General features: G+C 48.8%; 3 protein-coding genes across 6 annotated transcripts in view; 2 read left to right on the plus strand and 1 right to left on the minus strand.

Annotated features, from left to right (window-relative positions):
* The window catches only part of TMC3 (transmembrane channel like 3), a 28,794-nt gene extending 26,968 nt beyond the window's left edge, over positions 1-1,826 (plus strand). The window contains exon 22 of the mRNA XM_077317859.1: positions 50-1,826. Coding sequence (XP_077173974.1) covers positions 50-890 — 841 coding nt within the window. The 3' untranslated portion in view covers positions 891-1,826. The remainder of the gene's footprint in view (positions 1-49) is intronic.
* A 2,589-nt stretch (positions 1,827-4,415) lies between these two features.
* STARD5 (StAR related lipid transfer domain containing 5) lies at positions 4,416-11,277 on the plus strand. Its single transcript, XM_077317854.1, has 6 exons — positions 4,416-4,642; positions 6,608-6,657; positions 8,153-8,285; positions 8,526-8,643; positions 9,544-9,637; positions 10,721-11,277. The coding sequence occupies exons 1-6, from the start codon at positions 4,550-4,552 to the stop codon at positions 10,866-10,868; spliced, it is 636 nt and encodes a 211-aa protein (XP_077173969.1). The 5' UTR covers positions 4,416-4,549; the 3' UTR covers positions 10,869-11,277.
* Positions 11,278-13,083: 1,806 nt separating this feature from the next.
* Positions 13,084-15,309, minus strand: part of IL16 (interleukin 16) — a 69,052-nt gene continuing 66,826 nt past the window's right edge. For all 4 annotated transcript variants that reach the window (XM_077317655.1, XM_077317653.1, XM_077317654.1 and 1 more), the window contains 2 exons: positions 15,059-15,184; positions 13,084-13,473 (listed from right to left, as the gene is read on the minus strand). In XM_077317655.1, coding sequence (XP_077173770.1) covers positions 13,277-13,473; positions 15,059-15,184 — 323 coding nt within the window. In that variant the 3' untranslated portion in view covers positions 13,084-13,276. The remainder of the gene's footprint in view (positions 13,474-15,058; positions 15,185-15,309) is intronic.

The raw sequence follows: 15,309 nt of genomic DNA on the forward strand, positions 1-15,309 counted from the left end.
CCACTTCTTGGAAGGTCTTGAAATCTAGCCTTTCTGCCTCTCTCTCCAGATACCCCAGTTCTGCCCATGGGAGTGCAAGCGAGCTTTGTAAAGCCAAGGCCTATACCCCCGTGAAGTTCAAGAAGTGCGTGGAAGACATTCGCTCAGAGCCTCTGTTTCGAAAGAGCCTCCGGCAGGTCGGTCCAGATGCCCCAGCCTTTGTGGGCCGCCGAGCTCACACAGCTCGATACTTTATTGTCAACGAGCACGAACCCCGCAAGAAACTCCTCCGCTCCACCACCCGGCTGCCGAGGAATTATCGAACGGACGAGTCCGGGAACGTTGTGGAGCTCTATCCCAGAAACGTCCGGAGGTATCTGGTTCGGACGCCGCACAGGGCGTATTCCCCTCATTTCAGTGAGGAGGAGGAAGAGGAGGAGTTCAGGCGAAGCATGGCGCACAGGTCTCACCGCCCCCGCTCCCTGTCTGATCTCCGAGCCGCACCCCGGTTCTACATCGGGGAATGTGCAGATGGCCAGATACTTACCAGCAAGCCCCTGGCCAAAGTGCACTACAAGTCTTGGGAAGGGGGCTTTGGACTGGCGTTTGACAGGCCCCCTCCCAGGAAGATTCACGTGAAAAATATCGAGCTGAACCCGCACTACCCAGAACACAAGGCCAAGACCTCCAAATCCAAGCACAAGCCAGAACCGTCCCCCACTGAATCTGATTCCGCTTCCGTTGGTTCTAGCAGCGACCAGCCCACCAGCAGCAACGATCAGTACATCCAGGTCATTCCCAGCAAAGAGAAATATCTGAAGTCCAGAGCAAAGCTCACCCGGAAGAAATCCAAATCCGGCATTGACCTTGACGGGGCTGAGACAAATGAGCTGATCTGCTCCAACGTCTAGGAAAGGAAACGCTGCATTATTTGAGAACATATCCCTCAAAAGTCTGGAAGACTTGATCTGCCAGAAGTTTAGGCATCGTGTCAAAATTAGCCGAACAGACTCCTTCTCCGTTTTAAAAACCTCATCCTGAGGCAACATTCTCATTCTTCCAAATCCTTTCCAGGGGTAGTCAAACTGCGGCCCTCCGGATGTCCATGGGCTACAATGTCCATGGGCTCTTGGGAATTGTAGTCCATGGACATCTGGAGGGCCGCAGTTTGACTACCCCTACCCATATCCATTCAAATATACTCCACCCCCTGAATTACCTTTCCCCTGCTGTGCCGTCTAGCAGAGGTTTCTTCTGAGAACCTTTCATGGAACGTACTGAGAAGTCTTCTCCTGTGATTCTGCATTCGGCTGTTCCACCGTTTTGTGACATGATTCATTTGGGTGTCGCCATTGTTATTTCTAATTGCGGTCGCATAGTGGCTTGTACAAGCTCTCTTGAGAGACAAACAGGATGTAAATGCTTTACATGGAAAATAAACGTATAAATAAAAAGACGGACGAGACCAGGTCGGGTTTTCGGCAACTGCTCCACCAAACCTGTGGTGCGTCCTACAAGTTCTGCCAAAAACGTATACGGAACATTTTGCCTGTATCTGGTTTTTGGGGGGCTGGCCATCAAGTCACAGCTATGGTGTCCCCTGGTGGGATTTTCAGGGCAGAAGAAGTTCAGAGGTCGTTTGATGTTGGATTTCCAAGTCCTGACCAAGGTCGATCTTGCTTGGCTTTCAAGAGTTACAAGGTGAGGCCAGCCAACCAGCAGGGCTTCCTGTAGTAGCGTCCGAAAAATCCAGCTGAATTATTTCACTACCACCAACGTAGTAGTAGAAATTTATGACGGTTTGCACCAGACGTACAACAGAGGAAATTATACAGTGCATCCCAGATAAAACATGATGTTAAAATACAAAAAATATATGTATATATTATTAAAAGTAACTTTAAAACTTGGTGGTAAAATGCGTCGTGGATTTTTAAAACTAGAGCAGAAATAGCTTTGAGCCTGAAACAAAATCCTCATATTTCATTTTTCATGGACCGTATATTTTCATGGACCGTGCCAGCTCCACGAACTCTTCATACTATTGAACAAAATTTAGCAACAGGTTTATTGATTGGGGGGATTAATCAGACAGTAATTTATTGATAATGTCTGTGTTATGGGTTACAGTTCGTCCTAACTTTTGCTTTACAAAGGGATGGATGAACTCAACTCAGGCCTCGGCATAGAAAGGGCAGTACAGAAAAACGTGTTCAAGATCTTCTACCTGGCCAGAATTACAGGGGCATGTTCTCTCGGAGAAGGAGATCCTTTTATACCTCCCTTCCAATATTGGTGCCTTCCAGAACCTATCAAGATCTCTGCTGGTTGAAAGCCTGTGTTTCCCCCACCAGGTGTGGTATTGCATATGCTGATACATAAATACTCACCGATTCCCCCATATTTTATTGCTGGCAGTCAATTTTAAGGAGTCCTGGCAACCAAATTCCTATCATAAGCAGACTTGAAGAGATGTTCCATATTGGTTAGCATTTCCCAGCATGTTTTTAAGGCGATGTTCTATCTATAATGCACTTTTGAACTGGAAAAGGGTTCTTACCAGGGTTGTTGCAAAAATAGGATTTTGGAGGTTCCGTTCCATAGAATAGGCCGGGCATCTTACATTGGTCCCGTGAAGGATGAAAGCACTCTTTGTGTTTGAAATTCAAATCATGCGATCCTAGCTTCTGAGCAGAACTCAAATTGTTGCTGTTGTTAGGTGCAAAGCCGTGTCCGATCCATCACCTTGAGCCCTCGGGGAGGGCGGTGTATAAATATAAATATTTTATGTAAATGTTTCAAAATGTTTTATGTAAACCGCCCAGAGCCGTAGGGAAGGGCAGTATAAAAATCGAAATAAATGGCCAATGATCCTCCAGGACTTCCTGTCTTCTGCCATTCCCCGGAGTCCATTTAAGTTTGCACCGACTGCTTCAGTGACTCCATCCAGCCACCTCATTCTCTGTCGTCCCCTTCTTCTTTTGCCCTCGATCACTCCCAGCATTAGGCTCTTCTCCAGGACGTCCTTCCTTCTCATGAGGTGGCCAAAGTATTTGAGTTTCATCTTCAGGATCTGGCCTTCTAAGGAGCAGTCAGGGCTGATCTCCTCTAGGACTGACCGGTTTGTTCGCCTTGCAGTCCAAGGGACTCGCAAGAGTCTTCTCCAGCACCAGAGTTCAAAAGCCTCAATTCTTTGACGCTCGGCCTTCCTTATGGTCCAACTTTCGCAGCCATACATTGCAACTGGGAAGACCATAGCCTTGACTAAATGCACTTTTGTTGGCAGGGTGATGTCTCTGCTTTTTAGGATGCTGTCTAGATTTGCCGTAGCTTTCCTCCCCAGGAGCAAGCGTCTTTTAATTTCTTTGCTGCAGTCCCCATCTGCAGTGATCTTGGAGCCCAGGAAAATAAATTCTGTCACTACCTCCATTTCTTTCCCATCTATTTGCCAGGAATTGAGAGGGCCGGATGCCATGATCTTCGTTTTCTTGAACTCAAAATAGTCCAATGCAAATGCTGGAGGCAAACGTGGGCGTTTATTCTCAAAAGATGATCTCAAGGTTGGACTAGATGATCTAGGAGATCCCTTCTAACACTATGATTCTGTGATTGTAAGAAATCCATGCAAAACTTTAGCTCCTGCTGAGTAATAAGATGCTTCTTCACGGGTAGTCAGACTGCGGCCCTCCAGATGTCCACGGACTTCGCTGGCAGGGGCTCATGGGAATTGTAGTCCATGGACATCTGGAGGGCCGCAGTCTGACTACCCCAAGGGAGTGTTTTCTCCTTGCCTCTGAGCACATGCTGAGAGCTTTCCTTTTATAGTGTTAGCAGCTCCTATTCAGCGTTAGCAGCTCCTATTAGCAGCTCCCACCACCCCCATGGCAGACAACAATTTTCTCCTGACAGAGAAAAAAATCCAGGGCGACCCCAAAACTCTGCAGACAGGGCGGTCTTCTCTTTCCCCTCCATTTTACAACTGCTAAACTCTCCTCTTTGCCTACGACGATGCTACTAAGGAGAAAGCCTCCCCGGTTGAATGGCTGCCTGCTTTAAGTTAAAAAGTTAACGCTGCCAGCCTCTCTGCCCTTCTCCCTGGCGAGATTATATTCCTGCAGGGGTAGTCAAACTGCGGCCCTCCAGATGTCCATGGACTACAATTCCCATGAGCCCCTGTTGGCAGGGGCTCATGGGAATTGTAGTCCATGGACATCTGGAGGGCCGCAGTTTGACTACCTCTGATATTCCTGCAATGGGTGGAATTCCGGAAAGGTGATTGGGGGGGGTGCTTTCATCCAGTAGGGGGCTCCTTTCCTTGCTCGGGGAAAGCCTCCCCGGTTGAATTTCCGCCTCGTTAAGGGCGCAGGAGCCCGGCCAGGTTCCCTCCAGGGCGAACCTCCCTCCCTCCCTCCCTCCTGCTCCGGAGCCAGGCGGCCAGTCTCCTCCCAGCGCACACAGGCGGAGGCGGCGCCGGGATCGCCCATCCCTTGGGCGGCTCTGCTGCTGCGCTTGCGGCCGCCTCCGCCATCCCGGCGCCACGGAGCCGCTGCCTCGTCGTGCCCGGCTGCCCATGGAGCCCTACCGAGCCGCCGCCGCCCGGGCCGCCGAGCAGATGCAGCTCTACCGCGAGGACCTCAGCGGCTGGCGGAGCTGCAAGCGCACGGTGAGCGACAGAGCGAGCCCTTCTCGCGGCCCCCAGGGGCCCAGCACTCGCTCTCCGGCCTCCGCAGGGAGCAGCGCGGCTACGAAGCGGGGAGCTGCACCTTTGAGTGCTCGAGCGCCTGTTGAAGGGGTGGGAAATCCCACCGGGAGGAAGAAAGCTAGCAGCTCAAGGAGAAGGCTTCCGCTCGCGCCCATGCCGTGGGGAGCTGAGTGTCCGCTGGCGGGGGCCGAGGGACATGCTTTAGGATGCTCTGGGCTGATCCTGCGTTGAGCAGGGGGTTGGACTAGATGGCCTGTGTGGCCCCTTCCAACTCTAGGATTCTATGATTCTATGTGTAGTTAGTTACAGGCGTTCAGGCCAAGTTATACAAGCAAAATAGGAAGAGACCGCTGCAGTGCTGTCATAAGGGACAGGGCAGCGAAGACGTGTCATGCGAGTCAAACGAGAACTTTAAACTATCGTCCTTCAAGACATTGTATTTTCCTGGCAGAGGGGGCCGTAGGAAAGAGCCCCAAACCCTCACCTGCGGTCGGTAGAGGAATTCCTCTCTGCATGCAAGGGTGAGCAATGTCGCTTTTTTTTTTTAGCTCGCTTAGCTGTCGGGCTGGCATTTTAGGACACGGATTCGAATTGCCCCTTTGGGATGAATGGGAAATGGCCTTCAGTACCCAGGGGTTCATGAAGCCCTGGTTGAGAAAGCCTTTCTTAGGTGATGTGTTGATATAGAGTCAAAACCTGGAAGAACGCATCTCCCTAGTCAGGGGGGCCCTAAATGGCCTTTCGGACAACACGTTAATGTCAAGCTGTGGGAGTTCTCTCCTCTTCCTGTACCCTGTCCCCTCCCTGTCCATGTCTGCGGGAGATACTGAGCTGGATACATTTTAAAATATATTAACAGTGTGCGTGCTTGCTAGGTTTTGTGAGTGCCTGCATACCAAGGCCTCGGAACTGGGCCGGACGCATGTGGGCCACTGAGCATGTTCTTGGTACTGTCACCCCAGACATCCCACTTCCCTTTCATTCCATCTAGCCAGAAAAGCAAGACTTAGGATTGGGATGGAGCCACAGGCCTTTGTTCAGTGAAACTGTGTTTTTTCAAGGAATCTAGGTAGGTGCCCACCTTGGCACATGAGCAGGGGGCGTCTGCTGTATCTGAGCCTCCTCACCTTGGGTCAGGGCAGTGCTGGAGGATGGGAGCGCCCCTTTCTCATCTCCGCCTACTTGTCTGCATCTGTCCTTGCAGCTGGGGGATCTGGAGGAAGAAGTAGTAGCAGAAGAAGATCAGTGCTGGCAGGGGCTCGTGGGAATTGTAGTCCATGGGCTTCTTGAGAGCCACAGTTTGGGCACCCCTGTAGCTAGTGTATAACGGAATCAAAATGCGCCTTATGGTTCTCACTGTTGAAATGGTTTTGTGGTTGTGGAGCTGATGGTTTTCACCCTGTTGTGAACCGCCCCGAGCCAGCACGCCGGAAGGGGCGGTCATAAGGAATCCAAACATAATTAAATAAATAAAGGGAGCCTTCTCAAGCACCTGTTCCTGATTTGCTTTGACTTGGGAAGACATGAATGCCTGGCCGCCACGTAGTTTGTGGTAGATTTAGGTTTTGTTAGGAAACTTAGCATTGTGGCCCCAAATTCACAAGCAAGACTTCCGCTTCACAAAAATATATTTTTATCTTCTGCAAAAATGTGAAATGCGGAAACAGTCAATTGGAATCCAGAAATAAGAGTCATTATTGCTTTTTAACAAAACCAAACAAAGAGGCACAAAAGGATCTGTGAGCAAGTTTTCGGGTTCTCCAGAATTCCTCGTCAGTATTCCAAACGCACACAAGGTGAGTATTGAATTGCATGATTACGCTGCTCTTGTTTTAAATCTGGGGACATCGGCAATAAGAGGAAAAAAGTAAAATATTGTAACTACCAAGTAGCTTATCATTTACTTAAATCTTTTTTTTTTCCCAGAATGAAATTTCTATTTCTTGGAAGCCATCAACTGAATTTCATGGAAACATGTGAGTGAAATGTATAAACAATGTGATAAGCTGACTTGGCTGTTTCCTCACCACATATTTTGTGGCATTTACATCTCACTCCTGATCAGAGTTCTACCTGTCTGAGGCCACGGAGTGTGCGGAGAAGGGTTTAACTGTGGCTGATTCCGCACTTTGTTTTTTCCATTGTGGATCCTGCTGAATTCAGATTGATTTGAACTTGGGTCTTTCTCGATCCCCCGCCTTCCCCATTGAAACAGAAAGTGTTCTGCACTTGATTGGGGAAGCTCAGAAGGGGGAGGGGAGGCAAGCGCAGCAGGAGTCTCTTTCTTTCTTTTTTGGAATGAGGGTGGGAGGATTGGAGACAGCAGAGAAGGGGGAATAAATTCAAGAGAAAATCTCTGCTGAGAGAAGTTAGGGCTTCTGGAGCGCAATCACTTTAAGACAATCTTTGCAACCAGGAAGTCTTGAAACTGATGCCGTGGCCAATCAGGGAAGACTCCTTGTGGCAGGGAGAAGGAAGTTAATTAGCAAAAAGCAAAAATCTGCACACTTACTGATGCCGGGTTTTCAATTATCAAGGGTTATATCCACTTCTGGATATCACGCGGGAAAGGTAGGGTCAGCCCGGATCAATCATGCATGTCGCAGAGGGAAATTTTTAAGCACCCAAAATCAAAATGGAAATCGAATTCATTGTAGATGGGAGGGATTCATTAGTACTGGGAGTGGGTAAAAAGCCTCATGCAGACTACACCTGTGTTTCGGATTGCACTCTTCGTTTCCTTCCTCTTGAACTGCTTGGTTTGGCCAGTGTCTTCTTTCCGTGCTTGCAAATTCTTTGCAAGGCAGCCGAGTCTGGAGATGTTGCCTGGAAGAGCTACCTTTGGTTGGTTTGGGGGGGGGAGGGCTGTGGCTCAGAGGTAGAGCATCCGCTTTACGCGCAGAAGGTCCCAGGTTCAGTCCCCGTCATCTTCAGTTTGAAAGGTTCAGATAGCAAGTGATGAGAAAGATCTCTGCCTGGAGAGCACGGCTAGTCAGAATAAATAATACAGATCATAGACCAGGGGTGGACAAACTGTGGCCCTCCAGATGTCCATGGACTACAATTCCCATGAGCCCCTGCCAGCATTTGTAACCCATGGACATCTGGAGGGCCACAGTTTGCCCACCCCTGTCATAAACCATCATTCTGAATGAAATTGGTGTAGGCTAAAAGTATTTTGTATGCCTTTATTCCAATTGAGCCAGAACGAGGTCCAGATTTGGAAGCTGTTTTCAAAGTACATGCAAGCCTTTTTTCTATAATGTGTCGATGAACTGCTTGCAGTGGCTCGTTTGCCTTTTATTAACAATTGGCCCAAACGATGGGGATGCTTAAGAACCACAGTTGAGTATTCTGCCACTTTCTACACCAAAGGAGGAGAAACTGGAGAGGCTGTCAGCAAAACTCAGTTTGGTTTTCATTTGTCTCTTTGCTTCATTCCTTCCTCGTCTGCTCCCCCCTCTTGGACAGATACAAATTGGAGGGAATCCTGCCTGCTAAACCGGAGGCCGTGCTTAGATGTATAAAACCAGAGGACGGAGGCCTTCGAGAAAAATGGGATAAAAACGTGAAGGAATTGTTGATCATCGAGAGAATCGATGACGTAAGTACTCACGGGTGGAGAAGGGCATGTGCTGTTGCGTGGGTCACTTCTCAGTGCTTAAGCAAGGGGCTACGTGTCTTTGTGATCTTGCCAACCCAGGTTGCGTCCCATACTTGGCATAAAATGGTCACCAGGGGGAAGGGATCTCAACTGTCCCCCATTGTCTGCCCCAAGTGCCAACGTGCATATGAAGAAATGTACCAAAAGATAGTACAAAATAACCTTGTTTGTGCTTTGCAGAACATTTGCATTACTAGAACTATCACACCTTCGGCATTAATGAAGATCATTTCCCCAAGGGATTTCTTAGATGTGGTCCAGATTAAGCAGGACGAGAATGGGACAATATTATCGGCAGGTAAGTTGGCTAAAGCCCGCTAGGATCTGTACTCAATTTCTACAGGTGACTTGCAGAACCAGGCCTTCTCAGTCCACAGAAGCCAGTGGGCCTCGTAGGGTGTGGAAACATACTCCGGATTCCACTGCTGGTCCCTCAGGATAGTCAAGATGCAGGTGTGAATGGGCACCACTGAACTGGAAAGCAGAAGTGGAGTAATCTGAGAGTTTGGCATTTTGCTGCTCAGGCACACAAAATCTTATGCTTTGATAAATCTGTTAGTCTCTAAGGTCCTTTTCTGTTGCTGGATCATGAAGGTGGGGGAGTCAGCAACCAGAAAGGTTTTTTTTTCTCCAGCAGTGTCCCCTTCCTGTCCTGCAGGGACCAGTCCAAGAGATTTTTGCCTCCCGAGGATTTTGACTGAGTGGTTCCCATTTTTAAAATCACTTTTTATGGTCTTCATGAGGACGGTTTAAGGTATTATTATAGAAGAAGAAGAGTTGTTTTTTATCCCCTGCTTTTCACTGCCCGAAGGAGTCTCAGAGTGGTGTACAATTGCCTTCCCTTCCGCTCCCCACAACAGACCCCCTGTGAGGGAGGTGAGGCTGAGAGAGCCCTGACAGGATTGCTGTGTGAGAACAGCACTATCAGGGCTGGGACAAGGCCAAGGCCACCCAGCTGGCTCCATGTGGAGGAGCAGGGAATCAAATCCAACTCACTCTCAACCACTACACCACACTGGCTTTTGAAAGGCCTAACCCCTGCATTGCCTCCCAATTTACATACCTTTCTGTTCCGCAGTCCCTTTGTGGCAAGGATTCTCTTCTCCCTGCTTGTGTTACATTTCGGCGTTTATTTTTATCAGTTTGTTTGCAACAGCTTGGGTTTGTTTCCATGCCCCTCCCTCTCCCCTCCTTGCAGCAACCAACGTGGAGCATCCGGAGTGCCCACCTGCACCAGGTTACGTGAGGGGACGGAATTATCCTTGCGGCTGTTTCTGTAGTCCTGTCCCAGGGTAAGACTCAATTACTAGGTAGAACAGGGGCGTCCAACTGCAGCCCTCCAGATGTGTGCTAAGCAGGTGCTCTGCCCCTGAGCCACACACCCTTCCTAGGGTCTCCTCCTTACAACAACCATGCCTGGTCAATTAGACAGGATAGCTGGTGCAAATTGGCCCTTTAGGTCTTCCAGGGCCTGGCCTGGCACTTGACTACACCATGTTGGCCCCGTGGCCCTTACCAACGGCCAAGGTAGTCTACCTCTGAATACAGAAATAACAAAGAAGGGCTCTCCTCATGGGCATCCTAGAAAGAGCTGCCTGGTTATTGTTGGAAACAGGCCATATGGATTCTTGATCTGATTTCATAGAATCATAGAATCACAGAATCATAGAATCATAGAGTTGGAAGGGGCCATACAGGCTATCTAGTCTGACCCCCACCGGGTCTCTGGTTGAGCCTGGGGCAGTGGGTAAAGATCAGTGGGGCCCCCCTGATGTCAAGCTCCAACTTTGATTATTTTGTCTCTCTTTCCTCCTCCTTCTAGCGATAGGGCAGGGGTTGGGGGTTTTCCACCATGTTGTATTGGTACTTTTCAGTCCATTTTAATGGGGTTTAATGGGGGGGGGGGGCTTATCTGGACATTTTGTAACGCGCCACGAATCTGCTTAGGAGTGGTAGGTAATAAATTAAATAATAATAATCACAGAATCATAGAGTTGGAAGGGGCCATGCAGGCCATCTAGTCCAACCCCCTGCTCAATGTTCATAGAATCATAGTATCATAGAATCATAGAGTTGGAAGGGGCCATACAGGCCATCTAGTCCAACCCCCTGCTCAACGCAGGATCAGCCCAAAGCATCCTAAAGCATCCAAGAAAAGTGTGTATCCAATTTAGTTGGATTTAGTTGGATTCAATATATTTACTGTGGGGATATACATGTCAAATCCTGGTAATTTAAACCACTGATTTTAACCACACCTCTCTGGGTCACAAATATCTGTGCATGAGAGTACTCTTTTCCCCTGCTTTGCACTCTGCACTTCCCAAGGCACTCTGCACTTCCCTCTGACATGCTTGGGCTTTCTCCTCCCCCAGGGACCCAGGCAAAACCCAGTTGCTCAGCTTCTTCCAGAGCGATCTATGTGGCAACCTTCCTCATTCGATCGTCGACTCGTTCTTCGCAAGCAGCCTTGCCGAGTTCTACAGCAACCTGGCCAAAGCGGTGACGACACTTGTGGCCTAAGGGATTCTTTTCCCTAGGAAAACTGGACCAACAGGGTTTCTGTCGATGTCTGCAGTTCTGCAATTGCCGTTGGGCCGGACTGGAACGGAAGCAGTGACAAGCATTCGGAAATCCCATTGGTATTTCAGTGGGAAAGATGTAACTTGTCGGCTGAAATCAGTGGTGCTTAGAAATGCTTCCAGCCTAAGAAGAATTTTCCATGTTAAGTGGCACATGCATTGGGTCCAGAGCACTGTGCTTTGGTTGGAGCATATAATCTCTCTTTTTTCTGGTGGTTTGATTTTTAAAGGAATTATGAGTTTCTAGTCCACAAGGCTGGGACGCATGGGTGATATTTATTCAGGGTGTAGTCTGCACAGGGCTTTTTACCCACTGCCAGCCCGAATAAATCCCTGCTGCCTATACTGAACTCGATTTCCACTTTGATTTTGGGTGCTTTAAATTTTCCCTCTGCAACAAACAGGATTGATTCGTGGTGACTCTACCTTTCCCCCGCGATATCCAGGAGTGGATATAACCCTCGATGTTTGGAAAATCGGCATCTGTAAATGTGCAGATCTCTGCTATTTTCAAATTAACTACGCTACCATAGTAAAGCAGTCTTCCCTGATTGGCTAGGGCATCAGTTCAAAGACTTCCTGGTTCCCGGTTGCAAGACTTCCCTTAAAGTGACTGCGCTCCAGAAGCTCTAACTTCTCTCAGCAGAGATTTGCCACTTGAAACTATTTCCCCCTCCTCTGCTATCTCCAATCTCCTGCCCCATTCAAGAAAAGAAAGAGATTCCTGTTGTGCTTGGCTCCCCTCCCCACTCTGAGCTTTCCCAATCGAGTGCAGAAAACTTTCTGCTTCAATGGGCGGGGAGGGGGGTAAAATAGAGGAAGACCCGAGTTCAAACCGATCTGAATTCAGCAGGATCCCCAATGGAAAAAAACAAAGTAAGTGCAGAATCAGCCCAGGTTAAGGGCAAAGGCTGATCCGGATTATAGGGTTTGGTTCTCTGTGTATTTCTTCACTCCTCTTGGTGACTCCCTTTGTTGTGCTAGCACCTTGCCAGGTGCTGCCCAGGGTGTGCCAGGGATCCACCTGAACTCTGGGGTGGCTGCGATCTCCACTGATAACTCCTGTGGTTTGCATGCAAAGGCTCCTTGCCTGTACATCTTGCTGCTGATACAACTGCAAACCGCGCACAGAGTATTCCTCCGAAGGAGCCTGGCAGACCTGCTACTGGGACCCACTGGGGGGAAGAATCCTTTGCATGCACTCATCCTGGCGCTAGACAGAGATATCGGTAGCCATGCACAAGACCCGGGTATGTGAAGCGAGGCTTAAGACATAGATAACATTGGGAGCGTCTTGCTTAAGGCATTCTGTGCCCACTATCCTGGTGGAGTCAGGCCTGTGGGGGCCCCATTATTTAATGAATAGCTTTCCCGAATGCAGTCAAAAGATCTTCATGCCTATGAATGTTTTGGGCTCAAGTATAGGAGGCCACGAACTAGAACATAGATGGCTGAAACGAAAGTGCCAATTCTCCATCGGGTAAAGGGGCAGAAGAGAAAACTTGATGGGTCAGCAGAATAACACGGTCTCAGCTCTTGGTGGGGTGTCCCAGTTCAGACAACAGGGGGAGGAGGGCATGTCTGAATGCTCTTTCTCCCTTTCCACCTTTTGAAAACTAGCTTTCCAGGGTCATCTAGTACAGGGGTAGTCAACCTGTGGTCCTCCAGATGTCCATGGACTACAATTCCCACAAGCCCCTGCCAGTGAATGCTGGCAGGGGGTCATGGGAATTGTAGTACATGGACATCTGGAGGACCACAGGTTGACTACCCCTGCTTAGAATGTGAATATAATCTAAAGGCCTCTAAGCACTTGTGCAGCAGTTTTTGTTTGGGTCCACTGAGAACGCATTCCCGAGTGAAATACCGGATTGACCGGTTCCTCGTTTGGATTCTGGAGTTTCCAGCGGCAGCCCTACAGCTTAACAATTGTATGCATTGTTTGGGCTTTCAAAGCATTTGGCGAAAGCTTTTCCTCGCCTTGTACCGATGCTCTGTGTGTCGTCTGCTACCCTTTCCCGTTCCCTGTCCATCTCTGCCGAAATTGCATCAGTGTGCATTATTTCCCCGTGCTCCGTTTACTTTGCTGTGAATAAGTCACTGAGCAGCCATAAAGCTGCTGCTTTGTTAGGTACACCCATTAGCCGACGGAGCCCTTTATAATATTAGCATGCAGCTTGCAACAGCTGCTTTATTAATCAAAGGATCACAACTGCTGAGCCGTTGCAGAAATGCCTTCGTTCCCAATCCGCTTGCTCCTGAGGCTGAGACATCACCTGTCCTGGGATGGGGTGCAGTTCTAGAGAGAAGTGGGGTCCTTTCTTTAAAAAAAGCAGTTCCGGGCTTATTTTATTCTTCTCCCCGGAGAGATTCGGCCGATCTGGCCCTGGAGTTCTTCCTCTTGATGATGGCCGTAACAGGCCCGTCTGGTAACGTCTTGATGATATTCCAGGCTTCGAAACGGGTCAGTCCTTGCATGAGGTTGGTGTGAACCTGCAGCAACTCGTCTCCCGGCTGAACTGTGGGGCTCTGTTCTGAGGACATCCCTAAAGGGAGCAAAGTGAGTTTCCCTTCAGTTGGACTGGAAAGCATTGCACAGAAAATTATATTTTCCACCTACCTCATTCGTGTGCCTCCGGGTTTCCCCCGCCGTTCCCAACCCTGCTTTTCTAAAAAGTTTTGGAGAAGATTGCAGCTCTTTTTGTTGTAGAGATATAAGGGGAAAGGCATATTTCTGCAAGTCAAGGGGCTAGAAATGTGTGTCTCCCCCCCCCCCCCAAGGATTGTTAGGAATTCACAGACCCTGAAACACGGATTGTTATAATAATACTCTATTGCTGATGTTTATAAAACCTGGGAAAGCCATGGTGTCATGGAGGGGGTATAACTGCTGCTAGGTGATCGTGGCACAGAAAGTATGGGGAAATCTGTCATGTGGTAAAGTTGCACCATATCAGCAGCCACAGCAGTGGTCGGGATGCCACAGAAGCCTGTCTTCAGGTGAAAGACACCCTTCTTAACTAGAGTATCAGCCGACCACCCATGCAACACAAGTTGCAGACGGTTTGCAGACGTAGAGGGGTTACAAACTCATCACACTTGCCATGTCTTTCATCAGTGACTTCTTTCTGTTTCTGCATTGCTTATATTCCGCCACCGCCACCACCACCACCACCATCCAGCCAAAGCAAAGCACTATGAAGTCCCAAGCGTTTGCTGGCAGGGGCTCATGGGAATTGTAGTCCATGAACATCTGGAGGACCACAGGTTGACTACCCCTGCTGTAGATCTCAAGAGATATTTTGCCACATGTTTTACAGGCTCAAACAGGTCAGCTGTCTAGCACAGGGGTAGTCAAACTGCGGCCCTCCAGATGTCCATGGACTACAATTCCCAGGAGCCCTTGCCAGCATTCGCTGGCGAATGCTGGCAAGGGCTCCTAGGAATTGTAGTCCATGGACATCTGGAGGGCCGCAGTTTGACTACCCCTGGAAAGCCGCACGTAGAGAGCGCCAGCCTTTCTTGATCACATCTGAATTTTGCATAATTACATCTCAGGCTTTGTATCCTGCATTTCATTGCCCTTTGATCCTGCTAGATTTTTTTTAAGGAGTATCTCACCACCTTGTATTTTACTGTGGTGGCTTTCATCTGCCAAAATGGCTATGAACAGATCCAGTTTTTGAAAACCCAACTTGAAAAGGTAAATCTTAATGTCTATCCAAAAACCTGCATCTGGTTTGGCAGTTAGTAATATCCGAAATCAAAGTCCTAGAGCAGGGGTAGTCAAACTGCGGCCCTCCAGATGTCCATGGACTACAATTCCCAGGAGCCCCTGCCAGCATTCGCTGGCAGGGACTCCTGGGAATTGTAGTCCACGGACATCTGGAGGGCTGCAGTTTGACTACCCCTGTCCTAGAGAGTGGAAATGAGAACAGAGCCAAGTCATTCAACCCCTCTGCAAAGATAGGACCAACCCCCTCCCTGTATGGAGCAACTTATACACTAGCAGAAAGCTAGTGTATTTCAGAAGATACTCTGTCTTTGTGAAATCAGAGACCCCCTTGTAGAGCTTCAAGGATTCCGTCCCAGCTGGAAAAAAAAGGACCTCAAAGATTTTGCCATTTTTACCTTTAAAAAGTCTGTTGACGGTTATGGGCTTATCTCCGTGGATGGAGCCTTTCCCACCTTCTAAACTAAATCCTAAGCCAGCTGACGTCTTCTCCAACCTAACGGTCAAGATCATGTCTTCAGATGCTGAATGGAGAGAGAACACTGTTAGCGTGCCAAGAAGAGGAATCCGTGCCCTGACATTCGCTTTCAAGGGGTCTTAAGGAACTCCGAGTACATAAGAGGGGTTTTGCAAGGATGGTTCAACAGAG

This window comes from Paroedura picta, chromosome 18 (assembly GCF_049243985.1).
Source record: "Paroedura picta isolate Pp20150507F chromosome 18, Ppicta_v3.0, whole genome shotgun sequence".
NCBI classification, from domain to species: domain Eukaryota; kingdom Metazoa; phylum Chordata; class Lepidosauria; order Squamata; family Gekkonidae; genus Paroedura; species Paroedura picta.

What these genes read in the sequence shown, in the direction of transcription:
- STARD5 (XM_077317854.1), top strand. Translation starts at nt 4,550, where the DNA reads ATGGAGCCCTACCGAGCCGCCGCCGCCCGGGCCGCCGAGCAGATGCAG. An exon ending in TGGGACAATATTATCGGCAG is followed by an intron (nt 8,644 to 9,543) that starts GTAAGTTGGCTA and finishes CCCTCCTTGCAG; the next exon opens with CAACCAACGTGGAGCATCCG. An exon ending in TTCTGTAGTCCTGTCCCAGG is followed by an intron (nt 9,638 to 10,720) that starts GTAAGACTCAAT and finishes CTCCTCCCCCAG; the next exon opens with GGACCCAGGCAAAACCCAGT.